Genomic DNA, 27,193 nt, shown 5'->3' on the forward strand with positions numbered 1-27,193 from the left:
ATGTTGACCTATGTATTGTCAATTTAACAAGTCTATAAAGGAGAGTTTCACAATATTTTGGGATTTTTTCCCCCTTTTTATTGAATTTATTGGGGCGACACATGTTAGCAAAACTATACAGGTTTCAGGTGCACAACTCTACAACACGTCATCTGTACACTGTATTGTGTATTTACCACCCCAAGTCAAAGTCTCAGCCCATCACCTTTTATCCCCCGTATGCCTTCCTCCACCTCCACCCCTCCCGCAATCACCACATTGTTGTTTGTGTCCTCGAGTTTTTTCACAATAGTTTGAAAATTGAGGCTGGTAAACTAAGAATTAGGTTGAAGCTATTGTCAATTTTCTCAAAAACTCCCAGTAAAAATGTATCATTGCGCACCATACTTGATCCCTGAGCAAATGCCTAGCCTTTGGGCTGGTGTTTTCTGTTTCTTTTTTGAGCAGGACTTATTTAATGATTAATGCTATTTGAATTTCATTATCTAAATAATTTCCTGAATGTATGGAAAACTATTTATGTATGTTTGAGGATAAATGGGTAACATTTGTCATAAAGATGATCAGGCAGGATTCCATTACATTTAATATGGGCTCACAGCTTGTTTTGTGTAGATTTGTCTAATGTAAAATATGCCTGCAAAACAAACCTAGTTCTTTATCATTTTATCATGAACACAGACTGCTATCTCTTTGCATCATGTTTTTGTTTCATAAGTGAGTACTAAGATTATAGTGTGGATTGACTTGGCCATCCTATTTTAATTAGAAAACTGAAGGAGTTTGTACCTGATAATGCTCACATTTAAAAATGCTCCGTTTCACATCTATTTCTCCCTACTACCAGAAGATAAGATGTTCCTTTTCCTGTTTGGGGCTAATCCTTACATATGTATAGAAAGAAAATAAAAAGTTAAGAAAGTTCATTGTAGAAAATACAAAAAGAAAAAAGAACTTCTATGACTTAAAATCAATAACTATTAACATTTTGAGAGTTTTTTCCCCCTATGTGTGGGTATATATTAGGAGATGGGACCATACTATTTTATAACTAAATAGCATTAAGGATATTTTTTCTAAGTAGTGTTAAGAATATTTTTCTGTCATTTTTTTCTAGAAACTTTTAATGGGTTTATAGAATTTAATTGTATGTATGTACCATTGTTTATTTGTTCATATTCCTATCATTTGACATTAAATTTTTATAATGTAAACAACCATGTGATGAACATTCTGGTGTATATCATGGGTCATATCCTTAAGATTAATTTCTAGATGTAAAATTATTAGATCAACGGACATGCACACGTCTGAAACATTTCTAAATTGCCTCCAGAAAGACTTTATTAATATATATTCTCTCCAGCAAGGCCATTACTGGAATTCTCTCCCCATTCATGAATACAGAGCATTAAAATTAAACAAAAAGTCTTTGCCATTTTACATGTAAAAGGCATCTCATTGTTTTATTTTCTATTTCTTTTATTATTAATGAAGTAGAAAATTTTTTTAATGTATGTGGCCATCTATATTTATTCTTTTGTGAATTACATATTGATGTGCTGTGCTTTTTCTTACCAATTTGTAGGAGTAGTTTATATTAATTTCCCAGATGCCTTCTGTGTTATTAGTTTCACTGGCTTTTTTGGGGGGAAGTTAACACTTGTTATCCGTCAATAGCCTGGATCAGTTTTCTTTTATGATTTCCTCTTTTCCGATGTAGCAGAAAAAAAGAAAAGGTGTGTCTAAGGCAATTGAATAGAACATTGAATGAATCTAGTACTTTAAATCATTGTGTCTTACCCCTGAATATAATCTACAAATGAACAGAAAGCTATTTGTCAGTAGGTATGACTTATATAGAGAAGCCTTCTGATATGACATTATGAGTTCAGTGACAAAGACTGTTTTGGTAAATTTGTGATTTTGTACCATGCACTGGCCATCCTTATGTTCTCCATCAGACTCACAGTGAATCAGGTTTTCACATTTAACTGTAGCAACTGAGATGTTATACAACGCCCTCTGCTAGAAGTGGCAAATTGGGATATGAGTGTGAATTTCAGGGCCATAGTTGCTTGCTTGTTAACTTACTCATTGTCTGACAGCTTACTACTCATTCAACAAATCCTTGAGTAGCTTCAAGGTACCTAAGCATTCTGGTGGTGATGGGAATTAAGTATATAAAGCATACAGTCCTGCAATCCCGAAATATAGTAGTCACATGGCTAGTAAATAGTACTTGATAAGTAATAAATCATAACGTTTATTTAGCCTTTTATTTCTTCCTTTCATATCCCAAAGGGTTTTTATAAAGATGTTGCAGTGAAAGGGTTGCCTTTGGATAAAATAGAAGAGAACAATAGACAGAAAGGTAAAAGGATACATTTGATTTTTTAAAATTATAGTTGAATATACATATCATAAAATTTACCATTTTTAAGCAAACGGTTCTGTGGCATTAAATACATTCACATTGTTGTGCACCTGTCACCATCATCCATCTCCAGAACTTTTTCATCTTCCTCAGCTGAACCTGTGTATTACCCACTAACCCAGCTCTCCATTGCCCCTTCTCTCTAGCCCCTGGCAGCTGCCATTCTACTTGCCGTCTCTGTGAATTGCACTAGACCTCAGATAAACGGAATCATACTTGACCTTTTGTGATTGATTTATTTCAGTTAGCATGTCTTCATGGTATTTCCATTGTTGGAACATGTGTCAGAATTTCCTTTTCAGCATAGAATTTTATATTTTTTATATATTCGTTGTCTTTTAGACATTCATTAAACAACCTAATAGTTTTTTCTTATTATAATTAAATTTTTTTCCTTCTAAATTAAGCTATTAATTGAATCTCAAAAATTCCAGAAAAGGTTTGCAATGGTAAAGTTAATTTTATTACTACCAACCTATTGTATAGGTTTGGTACTAGAAACCTGTTTATAAATTCTGAATTCAAATTTTGGATAGTCTTTGATAAGATAGTAAATTAAAGTGGTGCTTTGAAAAATTTATTTAGTGATGCTTCTTTTAAGAAGTTGACTTTACTTTATTCTAAACAGTTTTCTCTTTAGAGTTTGCGCACATATTCCCAATTTGGCCCCAGGTGTTTTTTTGTTTGTTTTGGTAACATTTTTTCTCTAGGGCCTCAGGTTATGACTATTGATATTTAGTCATTTGTGTCTTGCCTTTTTAAATTGTGAAATCCTGTTGCTGAATTCTTAAATATTCTTTAAATATTCTTTCAGTTTAAAAAAGTGGTTTATTTAGTAGTTTATTAAAATTTAACAAATTTTCAGGAATCTGAAGTATATTTTTGTTTTTATTTTGCAGCAAATGACATCTTTATTTCCCAGTACACCATGGGACAGAAAGATGCGCTCAGAGCAATTTTAAAACAAAAGTAAGTTGCACTTACAGAAAATAGGTGGGCCACTCCTTGTTTTTATGTGGTTCTCTAAAATCAGTTTCACTTTATGCTTTGGATATAGGAAAAACTTTTCCAGTGTGTGAAATATATATTGTATGTCAGTATGTATAAAGCATTGTTCATGGTACTTGGCACATATATTCAATAGCTGTTAACAGTCATTATAGAAGAGGTACTGTTCAAAGTACTTTATGTGATTTAACTCATTTTTTTACTCACAAAATCCAATGAAATACATTCTATTACTATCCCAATTTTACAGAATTCTGATTTTATAGATGAGGAAACTGAGGCTCAGAGAGAGTGATTTTTCCCTACATCACTTAGCGAGTAGACACTGGGCTGGGATTCAAACACAGGCAGTCTGGCTTTAGAGCCTGTGTCCTCATCACATGGCTGTACCACTTACAGCAGAGGCCAGGTAGTTCCAAATACATAATGGTTGTTATTTACCATCAGAGGATATTTAGACTCATCCCAGGTTGCTTAGAACTTAGTTGGGGAGAGAACATACACATATTTGGAGGAATGAGTATTAGAGCTCCTAGGAAACAACATTGCATTCACTGTATTATTAATCTGTCCTGTATAGACATTTAAATGATAGCATGGCTGTCAAGTCCCAATTGTGTGATATAGGCAGTAAATGCAAAAGGAATTAATGAAAGGAGAGATCAAGAAGTATTATAAGGACAAGCTTATTTTAAAAAGTAAGGCTGACGTTGGGTCTTTCAGAAGGAGAAGGTTATGTTAAGTGGGTAGAAACAGGCTGAGAGAACAGAGCGCGAGCGCGTGGGAGTGGTGCGGTGCAGTGAGGGAGGAGCGGACTCCAGAGAGTTGTTTTTGTGAAGTGATAGGCGTGTATAGAGGGAGCTAGGGCAGGGCCAGAGCATGGAGTATGTGGAAGAGCAGCCAGAAGAAATCAGCCTATTTCGTTGCTATAAGGAACAATTTTAGATTTTTTAAAGGTGGAGAAATATGTGTGGGAAGTTTTTAAGCAAGTCAAAATTGGAAGAATGAAGGTAGTTGGCAAGAGGAGATGGAATGTTTTACTGGAAGGGAGAAGTAGTAAGGGAGAAGTGTTGTTCTGGGAGAGAAGGCTTGTGTCCTGGGAAGATCTCTGGGAATCAGATCCTAACGGCTGCTTACTAGCTATGTGACTTCGATAAACTAAGTTCCTCTGTGGACCTCAGTTTCCCCGTCGGTAACATTAGGAAATTAGGGTAGATGGCCTATTGGGTTCTCCCACCTTTTGTGATTCTATGACCCTATTCCTGCAATTGTGATGAAATAATTGACACAACTTGATGACTCATGTGGGTATGAGAAGGTTAAGCGGAGGATGGAGAAGTCAAGATATTCTCAAAAGTTTGAGAAAGGGGAAAATGATGCTCTTAGTAGAAATGAGGAAATACCAAAGAGGAGTAAGTTGGAGAGCTGCCCTATGCCTTCTTTAAAAATCAAGGCGGGAATCCAGCAGCTGGGGATGGAGCTCATTCCTGCCGATTTTACTTGGGTGTGTGTTTTTGTTTTGTTTTTTACTAGGGAGTCTTTGGTTTTGTCAGTGGTTTATGTCATTGTCATCTTTAGGCCAAATATAGAGTGTAATACATTTATTTTTTTAACCAGGAAAAACCACTTTCAGCAGATTACCACTTAGGTATTTCTTGAAATGGTTCAAGGTAGCTTACTGAATATATTTTTATTCCTTTTTTATTTACAGAGCTCAGAGCATGCCTGTTTTTAAGGAAGTAAAGGTACAGCTTTTAGAGGATACAGGTACAGAAAAGGACACTGTTGCTCAGGAGCCTAGAACTTCACCCCGTGGCATTGACTCAGCTACAACTGTGGCTGCAGCAACTGCTGCCGCCATTGCAACAGCAGCTCCACTGATAAAAGTATATTTTTCTCCCCAGATATTCATTCATTCATAACTACTTTGTAAAATGGGAAAGTATTTATTAGAAACTGATTCTGTAAATGGTTGTGTTCAACTGTAGGTTAGGGACATTCTAGTTGCTCTCAGTTTGAAAGCATTTTCTTGTTTGTGGTGAGGTATTACCACCCAGGAGTTGTGAGACCCCCTTCATTACTGTGAAAATGCTAGAGAACCCGGGCCTGTCCCAGTTTTAGCACTAAAGATATTTCATCTTGGGAGCCCCTCAGTCCTGGGCAACCTGGGACACTCGGCCATCCTTATTTTAGAGCTGGAAGGGACTTTAGAAATCATCTCTGCCACAGCTCGTAAATGAGAAAACTGAGAAACAGGTCAGAGTAGCACAAGGTCCCAGAGCTAATAGGTGGCAGAGCCTAGAACTAGAACTCCAGGCTGCTGACCTCACTCAGCCTGAGGTGAAGGAAGTATCAATAGCTATTCTGTTTTGATATTTCCTTCCTTTCAATTTCCAATTAAGTATTTTATTTCTGGCATTATAAGAATTGTGTGGCAGATTTGGTATTTTTTTATGAAGAGAAAAGATCTACTTAAAGATAATATTTGTGCCTTTTGTTTCTGTGATTATAAAAATAAAGGCATCAAATCATCAGAGATTTCAAGGGTAAAAATCTGGTTTGATCATTTCTCAATACCAATTGCTTTAAATAACATTTTCAGTAATGGAGCATATTATTTTAATACCTTTTGATATTTTTATTGCCATAGGTGCAGAGTGATTTGGAAGCAAAGGTCAATTCTGTTACAGAATTGCTCAATAAGTTACAGGAGACTGATAAACAGTTACAACGTGTTACAGAGCAGCAAGCAAGCATTCAGAATAAACACGAGAAACTACATTGTCATGATCATGAAAAGCAAATGAATGTGTTTATGGAGCAGCACATTAGGCATCTTGAGAAACTACAACAACAACAAATAGATATTCAGGTATCTGTCGCAGAGCCAGCACCCATCCCATGGTCCTTTGTCCCTTGGATTTCTAGGCTAATGTTCATTGATTATTGCAATAGCTCATTAGATTGTAAGAGTTTTAGTTCTTTAATAATGATTGCTTGTTTATCATTCTTCCCTTCTATGTGGAGAACTCTGCACGTTCTAGTTCAAATGTCCCTAGTTTTGTAAGACCTCCTTATAGTTGGCGTCTCCTTTTGTGGTATTTCGGTTCATGCCATTTTTAAAATGCTTGTATCGCAGTGCAATTGTTTCTTACATCAGTGTCTGTGAGTCTGGGAATGTGCATCAGAATCACTGGAGAGCTTTATAAAAATAGACATGCTCTACCTCCCAAGATTCTGGGACAGCAGGTATGAGAAATCAAAAGCTCTCTAATCTGATGCACACACTTGGATGAGAACCATCCAGAATACATATTGCTTCTGCAATTAATTAAAGGTTTGAACATTGTTCAGTGTCTTGATTCAAAAGACACTAAATGATTCTCTCTTTCTCTCTCTGAAATCAATAAAATATTTCTTAAAAAGTAAAATAAAAATAAAAAGTTATCCTCACAAGAAGCTGATAGTGTAGTTTCTAATTTATTGTGGAATTTCCAGGTCTTGGGATAATATCCAGTATTCAGATACACAACATACTTTTTTTTTTTTAATGAGTAAGTGACCAGCATTATAAATGCATTGATTTTATTTTACTTTTTCTCTAATTAAAGTTCAGCTTTAAAACTTAAAAAATTAAATTAAAATACAACATTCAGAAGACTATACAAAAATAAGTTTATTATAGCTATCACGAAGTGAACACTAATAAATTGTAATTCTTAAGACTTATTTTTTATATATAAAGTATTATCTTTTATTAAAAAAATATTTTTATTGCCCTAAGCTATTTGGCTCAGTGGATAGAGCATCGGCCTGCAGACTCAAGGGTTCCAGGTTCGATTCCGGTTAAGGGCATGTACCTTGGTTGCGGGCACATCCCCAGTAGGAGATGTGCAGGAGGCAGCTGATGGGTGTTTCTCTCTCATTGATGTTTCTAACTCTCTCTCCCTCTCCCTTCCTCTCTGTAAAAAATCAATAAAATATATTAAAAAATATTTTTATTGATTTTAGAGAGGGAGAGAGAGATAGAAACATCAATGATGAGAGAGAATCATTGATGGCTGACTCCTGCACACACCCCACTGGGGATCGAGCCCGCAACCTGGACATGTGCCCTTGACCAAAATTGAACCCGGGACCCTTCAGAGTGTAGGCCGATGCTCTATCCACTGAGCCAAACCAGCTAGAGCTTAAGACTTCTTAATAGAATGTCTTGAGCTCTCATGTGGTTGATGATAGTATTTTTATTGGAATGATGATGGACACACAAGGTAAAGTTTTAGTAAGTACTCCATGCATAACTAAACCTACGTCTGCCACATGTTGTCTAATGAGAGGCTGGGAGTGGGTCTATGAGAGTTCTCTTCTTAGTCTACAAATAACTGCACTGTGAGCCTTGATTTCTTTACCTTGAAAATGTATATTTTTGTTCAGGAAAAAATGAGATGACACAATTGAAAAGCACAGATTTCTTAAAGAGAGGGTCCTTCTTGTCCTGTTTGTCTGCCATTTATCCATCCTTTCATTCATAAACATCTAATTATTGATTTTCTGGTTTTGGAAGAATGGAATTTTTGCTCATTCAGTTTTATTCATAAAGCTTATAATTACAGAGAAAGTTGAGGTTTCAGTGACATACTAGGTATATTAGTAGTTCCGTAAATGCTTAATGAAATGAAATTTATTGAGTCTCTCCCATGTAGAGAGATCTCTACACATTGATAAGAATTCTGTAAACTTATGAATAATTTTAGGTTTTTCTTTACTTGGCATAAAACCTCTTTTGAAGTCAGTTTTATTCGGTAAGATATTTATACATTTTAGATATTTTAATAAATAATGCTGAAAACAGTTACTACTATACTTTCCACTTATATATAAGTACATATATTATTGCTGCTACTAAATATGGCTACCGTTTAAATGCTTACTAGTAATGTTCTTAATCCTTTACCTCAAACAAAATTATCCAGAATACAAAAGATGTATTTTTGCTTTTAAATTACCTGTTTGAAGTAGAGGTCCCCTTTCTTCTGGTCATCTCCTAGCCCAGTGGTTCTCAACCTTCTGGCCCTTTAAATACAGTTCCTCACGTTGTGACCCAACCATAAAATTATTTTTGTTGCTACTTCATAACTGTAATGTTGCTACTGTTATGAATCATAACATAGCAGTTATGCAGGATGGTCTTAGGCGACCCCTGTGAAAGGGTCGTTCGACCGCCAAAGGGGTCGCGACCCACAGGTTGAGAACCGCTGTGACCTAGCCTATTGCAGTGTCCCCTGAGCCATCTCTAAATTAAAGGGAAGAAACTGAGGTTTAGCATAGTTAAATGAAGATTTCAGGTCACACTGCAGAGCCAGGCTGCATCCAGGCCTTTACTATATTCTTCCAGTGGTAGCGCTGCTGCAGTGGATCCTTTATGTAAGGTATTTATTTTCTTTGTTATTAAGTCTGATGAATGGTTTTAAGTCCTCTAATAAATATGAATGCATTTTGTCACCTAACTCTTTCAAATGATATTTGAAATCAATAACATAATTTTCTTCTAGACTCATTTCATTAGTGCTGCGCTCAAGACTAATAGTATTCAGCCTGTCACTGTGCCTCCTAGAGCCGTGGAACACTGTTCTGTAAAACTAGACCATTCTAATCCTGGTAGCAGTGACCTAGCTTCACATAACACGTTTGGTTGCAAACAAGGTAAAACAAATGTAATTCTCTATGAATTAATAATGTCAGCTCTAAATTTTCTTGGTGGTATATTATTGGGTTGTAGAAGATTAAGCCTTTATTTTATAAAATTACTAGTAGTTCTTTTTGTAGGTCGTGTAATTTTTAGGTCATTTGGAAACTTGATCATGTCCTACTTTTTGTTTTAATTAATAACCTTCATAAATTGTCAGAAGCACTTATAAATGTAGAAAAGTTTTACTTATTTGGTATCAAACATGCTTATAATTAATTCTCTAGGTCTCTAACAAACTGAGCATTTAGTATTTTTTTTTTTATTCTGTTGGGAGAAACCACCTGAGTAAAATTATAAACTATTTCTAAGTATTTTCAAAGAGTTAATAATGCAAGTCTGTCTATCTTAATAGAACTTTAAAAATCTCTGTTTATAATAATAGAGGAATATATAGCTTATTGGTATTACACCTTTGGAATTTAAAATAAATGAATAAGTGTGTTCCAAATTATTGATATTTGAATAATGAATTAATGAAAAATAAGGGCTGTTCCTTTAATGATATACAGACACTTGTAGTACAATATCCCCGATATTTGATTTGTTAGAACATTGTTGTATTACATACATATTAACCAGTCAACTGCCATGATATTTTGAATTTAACTGAAAAGGCCCGCCACTTGTGTCTATAAACGCTATTGCATACAAATGGTTGAATATTCCTTATAGTTGTTAGTGCTTTACGTTTTACAACAAATGAATGGTCCTTAAACTATTGTGAAGTGAGATGGGTTCATTTTTAAGTTGTGAAGGGAGGAAGAGGAAACACAGAAAGGTTATGACTTGCTTGGTCAAGGTCATCTGGCTTGAGAGCTACTGCCAGAACTCAGGTTTCAGTATGACCCACCCATGTGCTTTCTTTTTCTTTTTTCTTTTTTAAAAATACATTTTTATTGATTTTAGAGAGGAAGAGAGAGGGAGAGAGAGATAGAAACATCAGTGATGAGAGAATCATTGATGGGCTGCCTTCTGCACACCCCACATGGGATTGAGCCCGCAACCCAGGCATATACCCTGACCGGGAATGGAACCAAGACTTCCTGGTTCATAGGTCAATATTCAGTCACTGAGCCACACCATTTGGGCCCATGTGTTTTTCTGTAGAAGTAGACATTTGTTTCATCCTCAATTCTGGAAAATTAGTTGCTCATAATTTTGGGTTTTTTTCAGACTTGAGTTTTAAAAGAAGATGATGTTTGTTTTTATTGATTGTATACTGAATTGGGTTTTTTGTGTATTTTAGTGACAGTAAAAAATTTTTTAAAAAAATGAGTAAATTAAAAATTCAAATTGAACTACATTTTTCTATGTTTTTTCTTGGGCATATATCATTTTTATGTCCTTGTAGTTGTAGCAAAAAATAATTTTATACTACTACTTTACTAGCATACCAAAAGTATTTCCTATGTTTACATAATTATTTTCATAATACTAATTTTTAATGATTGAAGGATAGTCTGTTGGGTGTTTAGTACTTCCTATACTTAATACCAGATGGTCTTACCAGTTTTTATTGCCATGAGCAGTGTCTGGCTATGCCATTTTCACCACAGCACTGAATATTATGTTGATTTTTTTCTTATTTATTAGCTGTGTGTATAAAATATTTATAGTCTGTTGATTTCTTTTGATTTCTAGTGAGGCTGAAGTTATTTCTGTATAGTTGTTAATAATTAGTATATCCTTTATAATTTTGGGTTTATTTTTAAAATATGGGGAAGAGTAACACTCTACAATGTAAAGTTTTAAAAAAATAAGTTAAATTTATTTTCTTTTAAGCACCTTCAAGAGAGGTTGTAGATATTGGTTTTGATAAACAGAAATCTCCTTTGGAGACACCAGCACCTCGAAAGTTTGCTCCTATACCTGTTTCAAAAGATGATAAAATATCAAAGAGGGAAAATCCTGCAGAAGAAAAAGAAAACATGGAGATATCAGGTCATGCAGGTAATAAAGCAATTATTAGCACCCACTCCCTCTGTTACACTGATGTCATATTAGGAACAAATTCCATGCAATACTTATAGTTTTCTAATGAGCTAAAGTAACTAAAGTGAGTTGTCTATTTTTAATATTTTTCTTTAAATGATAAAGGCCAAATCAAGTTACTTTAGATTCTTCGTAGAAGGAGTTGGAGATATACACTTATGATTATATTTTGATTGTCTTCTATAGGTTATTTAATCTTTCATGAACAAATTTTGCTTTTAATAAATAAAAAATAATGTTCTGATCATTTTAGAGCATGTTTTCTTATATTATTTTTAGGTGTGAGTTTCAATAATAAAACTCAGAGAAATTTAACATTTGTTACTGTGTTCAGTTGAAAAAAGTGTTCGTGTATTAACTTTTATAAATGACCTGAAATAATTTAGACCCTTAAATATAGTAGTATTCCTTTAGGAAAAGTAAATGCACATGTTAAGTATAAACTTTTATTCTTTTCTTTTTTAATATATTTTATTGATTTTTTACAGAGAGGAAGGGAGGGGGATAGGGAGTTAGAAACATTGATGAGAGAGAAACATCGATCAGCTGCCTCCTGCACACTCCCTACTGGGGATGTGCCCGCAACCAAGGTACATGCCCTTGACCAGAATCGAACCTGGGACCCTTTAATCCGCAGGCCGACACTCTATCCACTGAGCCAAACCGGTTAGGGCTAAACTTTTATTCTTAAATGTATTTAAGTCCTTTCTTGAACACATTTAAGGAGTTTTAAGGAATTTTAAAAAAAAATCTTTAAAAAACCAACTTCACCAAGATGAGGTTGTTATGTAGTCTCATTAAAGATGAAGCTAAAGAGAAGATTCAATTAATAGTTGGTATGAAGAAAAACTTCTCTTTCACATTCCTTTTTTCTGTAATAGAAATAAAGTTGGGCCTGAACTTTCACCTGTATTGTTTTAAAATTTAGTTTTATTTGATGAGTGTATTTATAGCCTACATTATAGAGTGAATTGAGTTGATCACCATCATAAGAAGCTAATTTAGTATAAATATATGTGAAATCCTATATACTAAAGAGCTAATATGCAAATGGTCATCACGCCATCACGCCGTCATGCCATAATGGCTCAGACACTCAACACTGGGGAAAAGGAGTGGGGCCAGCCAGGCACAGATGAGCTCGTGCAAGAGGAATGGGGACCAGCCAAGCTGCGGCCCGGGAAAGGGACAAGCCGCCCACCCCGCGGTCCCGGTTGCCTGTGGCTGCAGCCCGGGCAAAGCCACCCACCCACGGTCCCCTGCAGCTGTGGCTGGCCCCGGGTGAAGCCGGCCTGGGTCCCGGGTACCTGCGACCGGCCAGAGGAGGGAACCCTGGGTCCTGGGTGCAGGGTGAGGCAGAGGCGGGTAGGGGTGATCAGGCCAGGAGGGGAGCAGTTAGGCGTGATCAGGCAGGGAGGCAGAGGTGGTTAGGGGCGATCAGGCAGGCAGGTGAGCAGTTAGAAGTCAGGGTCCCGGATTGCGCGAGGCAGTCGGACATCCCCCGAAGGGTCCTGGATTGAAGAGGATGCAGGCCAGGCTGAGGGACCCCCTCCCCATGCATGAATTTTGTGTACCAGGCCTCTAGTATTATATAAAAGAGGAATGAAGTAGTACTTGAAAAATGATACTGTATTTCTCTTATTGTAGAAACTGTAAGACTATTGGAACAAATTTTGAATAATCAAGATTCTTTGTCAAGAATAAATGAATCTTCAGACAAAACCTCCCTAACTGGGACAAAAATAGGATGGAATCCTGAAAGGAAAGACAGGTAAAAGCTAGATTGAAAAGAGCGTTAACATTTCTAAAGTTTCTTAACTAATTTTAATAAATATTTTATATTGCTTTCAAAAATTATCTTAGACTTACTTGCTATTTTCTGCTGCTAATGTATATTCCTCCTTTTCTGTAATATAGTTATGAAATGAGTATATTTAATTTCTTAAAAATGCAGGTTATTAATTTCTAATGAATGCATATTATTCAATTCTGATGAAATGCTATCTGAGAATAGCCTCAAAAATAGTCTAATGCAGGATAGAGGAAGCTGGGTGGTTCTTGATGCTCTTTCCTAGACTGTAAAGTCTCTATTCTTTGTCGTATGCAGCAAATCTATTTTGTTAGCTAAAGTCTGCTAATGATTGGAAAGAGATTTCCTTAACTACTTTGAATGATTAAATCTCCTTCTGTTTGCCGAGTGGTGTGTGTGTGTGTGTGTGTGTGTGTGTGTGTGTGTGTGTGTTGGGGCTCGCCTTCGGTACTCTGGCGGTTTGTAAGTCATGGTTAGCCTTAACTTCCTGCTTGCACAGAGCCGCAGTTCAGCCAGATTGAGAGATTAGTCCCTTCTCAGGTCTTTCTTGGGCATACGCACATAGCCCTGTACGTGCAGATGACCTTCTGGATCCCCAGTAATGTGTTGGAACTTTTCAAAACTACATAATGGACATCTCATTCCTCAGATTTTTAGTTTATTGGCAACCCTCTTGTTCACCCCAACTGATATGGCCATCTCAGGCAGCTAAGATATTAGACAGTTGCCACTACTTTTGAAGAATGACCTGGGGGTAGGGTTTCTCACTGAGCTGGCTCTGAGGCAAATCTAATAAGGAGAAACCCTGTGAATGGGACTTGCTCAGGAGCTCTAAACCTGTTCCTCCCTCTTTAGTGGTTGATGCTATTGGTTTTCAGGGCTACCACAGAGTTCGGGAAAGGGTTTGGAGGAATGGGGCATGTTAAAAATGCCACAAAAATGTCTTTAGCAGGTTTGGTTCAGTCGATAGAGCAGTGATGGCGAACCTATGACACGCGTGTCAGAGGTGACACACGAACTCATTTTTTTGGTTGATTTTTCTTTGTTAAATGGCATTTAAATATATAAAATAAATATCAAAAATATGTCTTTGTTTTACTATGGTTGCAAATATCAAAAAATTTCTATATGTGACACGGCACCAGAGTTAAATTAGGGCTTTTCAAAACGCTGACACGCCGAGCTCAAAAGGTTCGCCATCACTGAGTGTCGGCCTGCGGACCGAAGGGTCCTTGGTTCGATTCCAGTCAAGGGCGCATACCTTGGTTGCAGGCTCCTCCCCAGCCCAGGCCCTGGTTGGGGCTTGTGCAGGAGGCAACCAAACGACGTGTTTCTCTCACATCAGTGTTTTTCTCTGTCTTTCCCTCTCTCTTCTACTCTCCCCAAAAATCAATGGAAAAGTCTACTCGGGTCAAGATTAACAACAACAACAAAAAGCCACAAATCTTCCTGTTCTTACTTAGAATTGTACATTCTCTTGATTAATGTTTCTCAGGTTTTGCAAGCCTTTGTTTAATTTCCAGAGTTCTGAAAAAGCTGTTTTTGACCATTTTTGCAGCTGTTCTCTTTGCTCTTATGTAGAAGAGGATTTTCAGAGGCTCTCACTCAACCATTCTAAGGGTGTTTCTGCATGTTAGCTTCTTCAAAGTAAAACCTTTCCTGCTCTTTTTCTATTATGCCTAAAACAGTCTGGTCTGAGTAATTTTGTCCCTGGTGATATTTTGTATTATGTATGTTTAATCATATGATTGATTAACTTCATTGTCCAGTTTTAATAGAATACCATTTAGAATTCATATAACTAAGAATGTATGTTACAGATATTTTCTGAATTTGGTAATTTAGGAAACTTTATTTCTAAATGTCTTACAGCATTGCTACTCTATTCTCTCAAAGATTTCCTTCCTGTGAAGAACTAGGAGCAGCTAAGGTGACTGTGCAGAAGTCTGATAATGTTCTTCATGATCTTGGCCAAAAAAGGAAAGAAACAAATGGCTTACTCCAGGTAAAGTGGCAACAGGATACTAAAATTGATCATTAGCCAAGATAAAAATTATGAAGAAATGAAAAGTTATCAAGGCAGAAAGCAAGAGTAAATATGAAGACAAAGCACTGAAAAAAGACGTGTTATCCCCGTCTGTTCTCTTTGCAATTTTTTTTCAGAAGCCCTCGCTGATTTCTGCTTCCTGCTCTGTGGCTAGGATGGAGCCACATGGCCCACTCTAGCTTTGTAGCTTCTATTGGAGAGGAAGGAATGGGGAGGGAAAACTATGGGTGGGCCCTTGTTTATCCAATTCACAAAGTCTGCCATGCCTTCCTAGAGCCAACGCTTTTCTCGTTTTGATTTAGCTTACTTCACCAGATACAGTTTTTATTGGCCACTGTACTGCCTGCCACTACTGTGGACATCTCAGCTCCATTTCACTTAACACACATTCGTACCTAAATGGAAAGAAACTTTAATTACCAAGTATTCTTTTAAAACTCTGAAATTTGACAAATTGACTCCTTAGAATATATTGGTATAGTATATGGCCCAAACTATAATAAGAGCTCTTGTTTGGAATAAAATAATACTAGTTTTACATGGTGACATTTTTGCCCTTTTTTCTTTTAAGCCAAAAGAATCTCTGCTTATGTCGAGGCTTGCTGATTTTCCACAGAATTCCATTAAGCTTCACACGACCAGTACGAGGTCCATATTGAAAGAAGCTGAGAAGATTTTGAGAGGAGTGCAGAACAATAAAAAAGTACTTGAAGAAAACCTAGAAGCTATTATTCGTGCAAAGGATGGAACTGCCATGTATTCATTTATCAGTGCTCTATCTAGCAACAGGTAAGACAGGATGTTGTTATCCTAAGGTTATCTATGAAACCACAGTTTACAGCCTTTCTTATTTTTTTTCTAAGCACTTTATTTTGTGTAATGTGTTTTAATTGTTAGAAAAGGTTCTTTGTTTCCTTTGATGATATGGGCTTATGATGGAGTTGAATTTAGATCTATAAATGTTACTATTACTTTTACAAATGTGACTGTTCCCTTTACTTTTGTTTCTCTTAGTACATATCTTCTGAGATTTACATATACTTTACAAATATACTTCTGTTTGATGAAAACTAATACCATTGTTTTTTTCTTTACGGATGAAGGATATTGGGCTACACAGTGGATTCAAACTATGTGAGAGATCTGATCCATGTTCTATTCTCAGGACATTAAATGCTAATAAAGAGAAAATTCTTTATTTTGTAGAGAGATGTCAGAGAAGATTCGGATCAAAAAGACAGTGGATGAGTGGATTAAAACTATTTCTGCAGAAATTCAGGTAGATTTTGGGAGAAAAAAAATAAAATTAATTCCCAGGAGATAATATCGTTTCCAATTTATAAGTATATACTTATTCTCAAAATATTCCTTATATATAACTCCACTTATAATTCTTAATTTCACTCTATCACTATATTTATTTAATAATAAGTTTCATTTTACTTAAGTCCTTTATCATAAATTATATTAGGGTTCTTTTCTGGCAAATTGTTGGTTAATAGCTAGAATATGAGTATTAGAAAGAAAATCTAGCAAAAGTGTTTAGAAAATAAAGAAGTATACTTAAAAAAATGTTTCAAGACAGCAGATTTAGAAGCATTGGGCTACGAAAGTAAAAATACCAGTTATTTAAAGGGAAAATACTCTACAAGATTTCTCAGGTTACTGAATTTACAGAAGTCAGTTCCAGATGGAAAAATTTCCCCTTTCTCACATCTGCAAGGTGTCTTCAGACATTAGCATTGCAAAAATTTAAGAGTTTTTTTTTTGGTATTTTTTATTTTTTAAATTAAATTTATTAGCTGACATTGGTTAAGAAAATTATATAGGTTTCAAATGTACAATTCTGTAATATATTATTTGTATATTGCATTGTGTGTTCACTACCTGAACTCAACTCTAGAGAATTATTTTTATTAGGGGGTCAGTAATTTAAAGAAAAGTCTTAAAATTTTATATATTTGAGGAAGTACAACTAGACAAAGTAGCCCTGTTATTTTTATCTTGGGGTGCAAAGTGTTTTATTCCTAACTGTAAGGTGTGTGTATATGTTTATTCACAGTGGCAGCAAGATGAAGTGTCAGTTCGGTTTCCACAGCAATAAATACTGAAATATATTTTTGCACTTCGTTGTTTATGATTATATATTTCTAATGTGGTTGTGAAGAATTTATATTAGCTATTATCTGATGTACCAGAAAAAAGCTGAACTAAGAGTGTGCAATTATCAATATATGTCACTATTACTGTGGATTCCATATAAAATGTTTGTTGAAACCTTCAAGCAACTTTAACTTATAAATATTTATTTCAGAGTTTTATTACAAAGTTGTTTACTTTTGAAACTTATTTTGTAATTTAATTTTTGAACAATTTCTACAGTCATATAGTTCAAACATCAAAAAGCTCTATAATGAAAAGTTACCCTCCTACCTCTGTATCTCATCTGATATTTTTCATTCACCCTGCTCCATAAGACACCAATCTTCTTAGTGTTTTGTTTATTCTTCCCGAGAATTTTTATTCATATGTAAGCCAATATTATTTGTCTATAAAGCATTAGAAACTGCTAAACTATATTTTTATAGCAGAAAAATACAGATTTTAATGCTTTTGAAAGCATTAGTACTTGGATAGATTTTAAGTAATTTTAATTTTGATTATGTTAAGGATGAACTGGCAAAAAAGGATGAACAGAGGAGATTTGATCAGAAGAATCAACGGACCAAAAGAGCTCAGAATATGAGTAAAGATACTAAATCCAATAAACAAGACAAAACAGTAAATAATTCTGTAATTCCAAGAAAACATGGTCAAAACCAAAAAGAGGAACATTTTAAAAATCCACCTATGAGGAGCATGCTTGCTTCAAGCTTACAGAAAGAGAGAAAAGAAGTAAGATTGTACTCTGGTTATGTGGCATAAATGTTGCATTAAAACTATTTCCTTTAAGATATAAATTATGAAAATGTTTTAAAAATATGAAGGACTATACAAGTGTAAACTAATTTTAAACTATTGATATTTAGGGTTTTGGATATCCATAAAGTGGAAATCACTGCATAAAATACATAATTCCTTCCTGAGATCTCACACTTAGAATCACCGTTTTTTAGATCATCTAGTCCAAAAATTAGGAATTTATGGTACTAAAAATTGTATTTCATCATTGTGTATGTGTGTATGTATGGTGTTTGTTTTGTTTTTTCAGTTTAACAAATGTGTGTTTAGTGCAGGGGTTCTCAACCTGTGGGTTGCGACCCCTTTGGGGGTCGAATGACCCTTTCACAGGCGTCGCCTAAGACCATCGGGGAAAACATATATAATTACATATTGGTTTTGTGATTAATCACTATGCTTTAATTATGTTCAATTTGTGACAATGAAATTGGGGGTCACCACAACATGAGGAACTGTATTAAAGGGTCGCGGCATTAGGAAGGTTGAGAACCACTGGTTTAGTGCCTAGTGATTGATGAGGCATAGTACTAGGTATTGTGGACGGAATGGTTTGGCTGCTCTACCGAAGCTCTAACTTTCTATTTTTAAAAAAATATATTTTATTGATTTTTTACAGAGAGGAAGGGAGAGGGATAGAGAGTTAGAAACATTGATGAGAGAGAAACATCAATCAGCTGCCTCCTGCACCCCCCCCCCCCCCCCCCCCCCCCGGGGATGTGCCCACAACCAAGGTACATGCCCTTGACTGGAATCGAACCCGGGACCCTTTAGTCCGCAGGCCGACGCTCTATCCACTGAGCCAAACTGGTCAGGGAGAGTCTCTAACTTTCTTAATGCCAAACATGAATTTGGGGGCACATTAATAAAGCATCTAACTCAATGGTTAACACTTAGTAGATGCTCAATAAATGCTGCCTTTCTGTGTACTATTTTAGGTTATGATTAAAGGTAGGATCAGAAATGTAGAAAATCATTTAAGGACTTGATTTATGTTATATTATTGTACTTGAGTGTAATATATAAAGTGTGTTTACCTTACTCTTTGGTGCTGAAAGTATTCCTAGTAGTGTAAGAACCTTCATGTTTCTTGGGTGAATGATTTATATATTTAAGTTTCATGCTTTTAAAAACTATAAAACTTTAAAACTATAGCTTGAAAACTATATCCAGAATTTATTTAAAATAAAGGACTTTTCTGACCTGATCATTGTTATTATAATACTTAGGCTTGCAAAAAGAGGCTTTAGGAAAGTGAGATAAGTGTTTGATGACTATTTTGTTGGTGAGATCAATAAATTTGTGTACTTAGGGTTTTTTGAAAGCATCCGCAGCAATACAAGATGAAGATTATTTGTTACAAATTTATGGAAAACCAATTTATCAGTGCCATCGCAGCACTCTTAAAAAAGGACCATATCTCAGATTTAATTCTCCATCTGCTAAGTCCAAACCACAGAGACCAAAAGTAATAGAACGGGTTAAAGGTAAGAAACCTCATTTTTCGTGGTAAATCTCCTTTTTTATGGTATCAGTTTTATGTAAAGTTTAATTTTTGCTTTTTATTTATTACTTATAAATACAGTTCAAATTATATAATGTCTTAGGGATGGAAAAACAATTCCAAGGGAGTAGGAAATAATAGACCTGATTCAAGGCACAGGGTAGGAATAAATGGAGAAAAATATAGAATTAGACGGTATCTTCAGATAAAACATGATAAAATTTGCATTTATGAGATGAACCCTGAACACTTTAAATTAAAATTTAGGGAAAGTAGACATTTCCTTGAAGGTCTTGGTCCATCATGTTCTTTGTGAACAGAAAGATCAGCCATATGCTGTATATTATCATGACAATGCTAATGGGGCCCTGGCTGGTGTGGCTTAGTTCTTTGAGTGTTGTCTCATGCACTGATAGGTTGCCAGTTTGATTCCCGGTCAGGGCATATGCCCAGTTAATGGGCTCGATCCCCAGTAGCGGGTGTGCAGGAGACAACTGATCGATGTTTCTAAACTCTCATCGATGTTTCTATCTCTCTCTCCCTCTCCCTTTCTCTCTTAAAAAAAAATCAGAGCCCAGTGGTGTTGCACAGTGTTTGAGCATCGACCCATGAACCAGGAGGTCACAGTTTGATTCCCAATCAGGGCACATGCCTGGTTGCAGGCTCAATCCCCAGTAGAGGGCATGCAGAAGGCAGCCAGTCAGTGATTCTCTCTCATCATTGATGTTTCTATCTCTCTCTTTCCCTCTCTCTCTCTCTCTGAAATCAGTAATAACATATTTAAAAAAATTAATGAAAATAAATTTTTTTAAAATCACCTTTAAAAACATTCTCATGGGCACTTTTGCAGTTCTCAAAAAGCCATAGGTAGCAAAAGTGAAAAAAACTTTTGGGTTATTTTGTACACAACTAAAAATACCTTCACTTATCACAGTATGTTTTGACTCACAGACATCATATCACTAATGTATTTAAATATAACTCTTATACTAGTATATTGAGCCTGTTGATCTTGTTACATTTTTAAATTCCTTGTACTTTAGCAGTGTAAGCCACTTTGGCAATATGTAGTAACTAATGGATACCTACTCAGTTTTCTTTCTTGTTCTTTTTGGAAGTTGGAGCTTTGGCTGGTGCTCTAGTTTTTTTTTTTTTCTTCTATTTCATTTCTAAGAGTTAGGTGATTATATAAGAACTAGAGGACTGGTGCACAAAAATTTGTGCACTCGGGGGGAGGGCCCTCAGCCCGGCCTGTGCCCATTTGCAATCCAGGACCCCTAGGGGGATGTCCACCTGTTGACTTAGGCCCACTCCCCGGGGGATCAGGCCTAAGCTTGCAGTCAGATATCCTTCTGGCAGCCAGGGAACCCTCGGGGGATGTCCGACTAAAGGCTTAGGCCCCCAAGGGATCAGGCCTAAACTGTTACTTGGACATTCTTAGTGCTGCCACGGAAGTGGGAGAGGCTCCTGCCACCACCACTGCGCTGGCCAGCCATGAGTCAGCTTCTGGCTGAGTGGCACTCCCCATATGGAAGTGCACTGACCACCACGGGGCAGCTCTTGCATTGAGCGTCTGCCCCCTGGTGGCCAGTGCGCATCATAGCAATCGGCCATTCTGCCGTTCAGTCAATTTGCATATTAGCCTTTTATTATTATTACTAGAGGCCCGGTGCACAAAAATTTGTCCACTTGGGGGGAGGGGGGGTCCCTCAGCCCGGCCTGTGCCCTCTCGCTGTCTGGGACCCCTCGAGAGATAACGACCTGCTGGCTTAGGCCCACTCCCGGGTGGCAGAGGGCAGGCCCAATCCCTAGGTGCAGCCCCTGGTCGGGCTCAGAGCAGGGCTGATTGGGGAGTTGGGGCGCTGCCCCCTGTCATGCACAGAGCAGGGCGGATTGGGAGGTTGTGATGCCACCCTCAGTCACGCTCAGGGTAGGGCCAATTGGGGGGTTGGGGCGCCACCCCCTGTCATGCACAGAGCAGGGTCAATCGGGATTGGGGAGCTCCCCCTTGTCACGCACAGAGCAGGGCCCATCAGGGGGTTGGGGAGCTGCCCCCTGTCACAGAGTAGGGCCGATAGGGGAGTTGGGGCACCGCCCCCTGTCACAAACAGAGCAGGGCGGATCAGGGGGTTGGGGCACTGCCACTGTCACACTCAAGGCAGGGCTGATGGGGAGGTTATGGCTCTACCCCATCACACACAGAGCAGGGCCCATGGGGGCGGGGCGGTTGGGGCGCCGCACCCTGTCACACACAGAGCCGAAAGGCGATCAGGGGGTTGGGGAGCTCCCCCCATTCAGGCACAGAGCAGGGCTGATCAGGGCGTTGGGGCACCTTCGCATGTCACGAACAGAGCAGGGTGGATAGGGAGGTTGTGGCCCCGCCCCCTGTCACACACAGAGCCGCAGGGCGATCAGGGCATTTGGGCGCTGCCCCCTGTCATGCTGATCCCGGTGCTGGGAGGCATATTACCCTTTTACTATATAGGATAGAGGCCTGGTGCACGGGTGGGGGCCAGCTGGTTTTCCCTGAAGGGTGTCCTGGATCAGGGTGGGGGTCCCCACTGGGGTGCCTGGCCAGTCTGGGTGAGGGGCTGAGGGCTATTTTCAGGCTGGCGGGTGACTGAAGCTCCCAACTGCTCCTTTTTTTCTTCTTTTTTTTTTTTTTTTATTCTGGGCCAGCTTTAGCTCTGGCTCCAGCTCTGAGGCCTCTGCTGCTGAAAGCAGGTATCTGGTTTGTTTGGGTTCTATAATCAAAACACTGTATCAACTCCAGCTCTGAGATCCCGGCTGGCTGAAAGCAGGTTTCTGGGGTTTTGTTTAGCTTCTATATTTGTAACAATGTTTCAAACTGCAAGCTCAGAGGCCGGCAAGGCAGGCGGGCAACATTGGTTTCCTCCGTCACTGAAGCAAGCAAGCCTCATGTTCGCTTCAAGCTGCCTGGCTGCCGGTCGCCATCTTGGCTGGCAGTTAATTTGCATATCTCGCTGATTAGCCAATGGGAAGGGTAGCGGACATATGGCTAATTACCATGTTTCTCTTTTATTAGACAGGATATAGGATGTCCCTATTTCCCTCCTTTTGTCCCTTCTACCCAGCTCTTGCCCCCCACTTCTCTCTGGCCATCACCATACTGTTGTCTATGTCCATGGGTTGTGCATATATTTTCTTTGGCTAATCCCTTCTTTAAATTCACTATTTTAAATTTTTATTTTCAGATAAGTGCTTATAACTGCACTATTATATATTTTCTATTATGTCATTTAGAATTAAGATATTTTTTAATTGAACCCTTGTAAATTTTAGCACAATTTAATAAATTATGCTAGAAGCAATTAGGAGATTTTTCATGTAATGCAGATATATTTCAATTAATATTTTATTAATTTTTAATATTTTAATATTTTAATTTGAAATAATCTCATACATGTAAAAAACTATAAAATACTACAGCATATTATATGTGCCCTTCACCCAATTTCTTAGGTGTTAATAATTTAAACATAACCATTATACAACTAACAAAATTTGGAATATATTTTTCTTATAATCTCTTTAATGTTACTTAATCCATTTACTTTGTTTTTGTTAATCTTCACCCAAGGATATTTTTCCATTGAATTTTAGAGAGAGTGAAGGGAAAGGGAGAGACACATTAATTGATTGCCTCCTGCACATGCTCTGATAGGACTGGGGATCAAGCCAGCAACTGAGGTACATGCCCTTGACTGGAATCGAACCTGGGACCCTTCAGTCTATGGGCTAATGCACTAGCCACTGAGCAAAAAATTAGACTGCGGCTTAATTCATTTACTTTTAATCTATATGTGTCTTTATATTTAAAGTGGGTCTTGTTTTTGATTCACCCTCATAATCTGTCTTTTAATTGGTGCATTTATGCCACTGACTTTCAGAGTGCTTACTGATAGAGTTACTGCCATATCTGGCGGCTTCTGGGGCTTCTGGGGCCAGCCTGCCTGCGGCCCGGGACCGGATCCAATGACGGGCGACAGGCAGGCAGCTTCTGGGGCTTCCAGGGCCGGCCTGCCTGCGGCCCGGGACCAGATCTGATGATGGGCGGCAGGCAGGCAGCTTCTGGGGTCCCCCACAGGGGCCTGGATGGCGGCTGTCATTGGTGGCTCGCGCTGCTGGGCCCTGCCTGCAGTATGCAAATTAGCCGCCATCTTTGTTGGAGGTTAATTTGCATATCTTGCTGATTAGCCGATGGGAGGCGTAGCGAAGGTATGGCCAATTACCATGTTTGTCTATTATTAGATACTAGGGGCCCGGTGCACGAAATTCGTGCACTGGGTGTGTGTGTGTGGGGGAGCGTCCCTCAGCCCAGCCTGCCCCCTCTCACATACTGGGAGCCCTCAGGCATTGACCCCCATCACCCTCCAATCGCAGGATCGGCCCCTTGCCCAGGCCTGATGCCTCTGACAGAGGCGTCAGGCCTAGGCAGGGGACCCTCATTTCCCCCCATCACTGGTTCTGCCCCCAGCCCAGGCCTGATGCCTCTGGCCCAGGCGTCAGGCCTGGGCAGGGGACCCCCAGACCCCTCCGATTGCTGGCTCTGCCCCTTGCCCAGGCCTGATGCCTCGGCCAGAGGCGTAGACCCCCATCACCCTCCGATCGCCTGATCGTCCCCTTGCCCAGGCCTGACGCCTCCGCCAGAGGTGTCAGGCTTGGACAGGGGACCCCCATCTCCCCCCGATCACTGGCTCTGACCCCCACCCAGGCCTGAGGCCTCTGGCCCAGGAATCATGCCTGGGCAGGGAACCCCCATCTCCCTCTGATCGCTTGCTCCACCCCCCGCCCAAGCCTGACGCCTCTGACCCAGGCTTCAGGCCTGGGCAAGGGGACCATCATATCCCTCCAATCCCCGGCTCCGCCCCCCACCCAGTCCTGATGCCTCTGGCCCAAGCATCAGTCCTGGGCAGGGGACCCCCAGCCCCCCGCCCAGGCCTGATGCCTTGGCCAGAGGAGTTGACCCTCATCACCCTCCGATCACCAATCACCGGATCGGCCCCTTGACCAGGCCTGAGGCCTCCGGCAGAGGTGTCAGGCCTGGACAGGGGATCCCCAGCTCCCCGCGGTTGCAGGCTCCGCCCCTGCCCAGGCCTGACGCCTCTGGCCGAGGCATTAGGCCTGGGCAGGGGACCCCCAGCTCCCCGCGATCTCCCGCTCTGCCCCTGCCCAGGCCTAATGCCTCTGGCCGAAGCATTAGGCCTGGGCAGGGGACCCCCAGCTCCCCGCGATCTCCCGCTCTGCCCCTGCCCAGGCCTAATGCCTCTGGCCGAAGCATTAGGCCTGGGCAGGGGACCCCCAGCTCCCCGCGGTTGCAGGCTCTGCCCCTGCCCAGGCCTAATGCCTCTGGCCTAGGCGTCCGGCCCGGGCAGCGGGGCCCCGCAGTGGCAGCGGGGGGCGCCGCGATCGCGCGGGCTCCGCCCTTGCCCCTGCAGCACGCCTCTGGCTGAGGCGTCCGGCTCGGGCAGCTGCAGTGGCCCCGCGATCGTGGGCTCCGCTTTAGGCCCAGGCAAGGGACCCCTAGCTCCCGGGACTGCCAGCTTCGACCGTGCCCAGCTCCCATCGCTGGCTCCACCCCTACTTCCTGCTATCACTGGCCAGGGTGGCAAAGGCGCCTGATTCTCCGATCATGGCTGGGGGGCAGGGCAAAGGCGGCCCTGGGGTCGCCCCTGGGTTTCTGATCACTGTCAGTGGCAGGGGGCTTCTTCCTGCTTTCCCTTTCGCCTCCCTGCATTGTGCCTCTTTGTTGGCAGTTAATTTGCATATAGCCCTGATTAGCCAATGAAAAGGGTAGCGCCGTACGCCAGTTACCATTTTTCTCTTTTTTTTTAAAAAAAATTTTTTTTTCAAATATATTTTATTGATTTTTTACATAGAGGAAGGGAGAGAGATAGAGAGTTAGAAACATCGATGAGAGAGAGACATCGATCAGCTGCCTCCCGCACATCTCCCACTGGGGATGTGCCCGCAACCCAGGTACATGCCCTTGACCGGAATTGAACCCGGGACCTTTCAGTCCGCAGGCCGACACTCTATCCACTGAGCCAAACCGGTTTCGGCACCATTTTTCTCTTTTATTAGTGTAGAGGATGTCAGTTTATCTAGAAATCTTACTGAAGTTATTGAGGTAAAGCATCCTATCTAATAAAGAGGGAATATGCTAATTGACTGCCATGCCCTTAAAGATAGCGGCACTCACAGCCAATAAGGAGGAAATATGCTAATTGACTGCCACGCCCTCAAAGATGGCAGCACCCAGTCCCCTCAGCCCTGCCGGGGCACCTGCCTCCGGAGTTCCCCAGTACCCTCAGTCCCCCAGCTGCCCAGGACCAGCCCGAGGCACAGGCAAGCCTCAGGTGGCAGCTGCACAGCTGCCCAGAGCCGCCCGAGGCTCAGGTAACCAGTGGCAGCAGCAGAGGTGTAATGGGGCGTCACCTTCCGCTGATCACCAGGTCGCCTCCTGCCCCCAAGGGCTTCCGGACAGGCCGGGCTGAGACCCCCCTCCAGTGCATGAATTTTCATGCACCGGGCCTCTAGTACAGTGGGGCCTTGACTTACGCGTTTAATTTGTTCCGTGACGGAGCTCGTAACTCAAATTACTCGTATGTCATATCAACAGTGAACGAGTGAGACACGTGATGCTGGGCTGATGTTGTGGCGTTCACAGTGACGTTCACTGTGTCAACTAGCAGTGGGGTATCTGAAGCTGGCTTGTAACCCGAATTTTAGCTCACAACTCAAAGCAAAAAATCGGCCGAGAGACAGCTCGTATCTCAAAAAATTCGTTAGTCGGGACACTTGTAAGTCAAGGCCCCACTGTATAGACAATATTTACCGTAGTGTTTCCTCTTGTTTTTTGGAACTTTTCTATTATAGTTGGGGTTTTAAAAGCCTTTGCAAAAAATAACTTGAGGTTTTAAAATACTTTCAAATCTAAAAATAACTTTATTAAGCAATCCTTTTAATGCTAGAAGTGATTGAGCATCTGTGGACACTTGCTCATCCTTAGACCTCCATACCTGATGTTTCCTCTTCCTGAAGAGCTTTCCTCTTCGATCCTCATATGACGCACTCTCAGTTCTTTCCATCTCTGCTCTGTGATATTAGCTCAGGGGTGGGCAAACTTTTTGACTCGAGGGCCACAATGGGTTCTTGAACTGGACCGGAGGGCCAGAACAAAAGCATGGATGGAGTGTTTGTGTGAACTAATATAAATTCAAAGTAAACATCATTACATAAAAGGGTACAGTCTTTTTTTTTTTTTTTTTTTAGTTTTATTCATTTCAAATGGGCCAGCGGGCCGTAGTTTGCCCACGGCTGTTTAGCTCCTCAGAGAGGTTTACCCTGACCATCCTATCCAAAAAAATTGTCTTCTATCCCTTTATATCCTTTGGCCCTGCTTTATTGTTTTTTATAGCACTTTCACTGTCTGCTGTTATATTTTTGTTTACTGATTGTTTTACTTGTTAGACTGTAAGCTCAGTGAGTACAGTTGATTTATTCAGTGCTGTACTCCCTGTGTCTGCAGTGATGCAAAAACACATATTAAAGGCTTTGAAAATATATCTTCAATAAATACTCAAGAAAAATATCTATTCAATTGAATACTAGAGAACAGGATGAAAAAATATAGTCAGTGGTAATGAAATTTTCTTTCTGGGATC

General features: G+C 39.7%; 1 protein-coding gene across 8 annotated transcripts in view; it reads left to right on the top strand.

The window, feature by feature from the left end:
* KIAA0586 (KIAA0586 ortholog) overlaps window positions 1-27,193 on the top strand; it is a 122,554-nt gene that overhangs the window by 13,882 nt on the left and 81,479 nt on the right. For 4 of the 8 annotated variants that reach the window (XM_036308731.1, XM_036308714.1, XM_036308721.1 and 1 more), the window contains 12 exons: window positions 2,305-2,374; window positions 3,337-3,406; window positions 5,157-5,331; window positions 6,096-6,317; window positions 8,998-9,148; window positions 10,977-11,144; window positions 12,834-12,957; window positions 14,869-15,001; window positions 15,615-15,832; window positions 16,250-16,322; window positions 17,714-17,938; window positions 19,314-19,488. In XM_036308731.1, the coding sequence (XP_036164624.1) occupies window positions 2,305-2,374; window positions 3,337-3,406; window positions 5,157-5,331; window positions 6,096-6,317; window positions 8,998-9,148; window positions 10,977-11,144; window positions 12,834-12,957; window positions 14,869-15,001; window positions 15,615-15,832; window positions 16,250-16,322; window positions 17,714-17,938; window positions 19,314-19,488 (1,804 nt within the window). Of the gene's footprint in view, window positions 1-2,304; window positions 2,375-3,336; window positions 3,407-5,156; window positions 5,332-6,095; window positions 6,318-8,997; window positions 9,149-10,976; window positions 11,145-12,833; window positions 12,958-14,868; window positions 15,002-15,614; window positions 15,833-16,249; window positions 16,323-17,713; window positions 17,939-19,313; window positions 19,489-27,193 lie in introns of those variants that run through there. The other 4 variants (XM_036308741.1, XM_036308759.1, XM_036308768.1 and 1 more) reach the window with 4 other exon arrangements.

This window comes from Myotis myotis, unplaced genomic scaffold (assembly GCF_014108235.1).
Source record: "Myotis myotis isolate mMyoMyo1 unplaced genomic scaffold, mMyoMyo1.p scaffold_m19_p_1, whole genome shotgun sequence".
NCBI lineage: Eukaryota > Metazoa > Chordata > Mammalia > Chiroptera > Vespertilionidae > Myotis > Myotis myotis.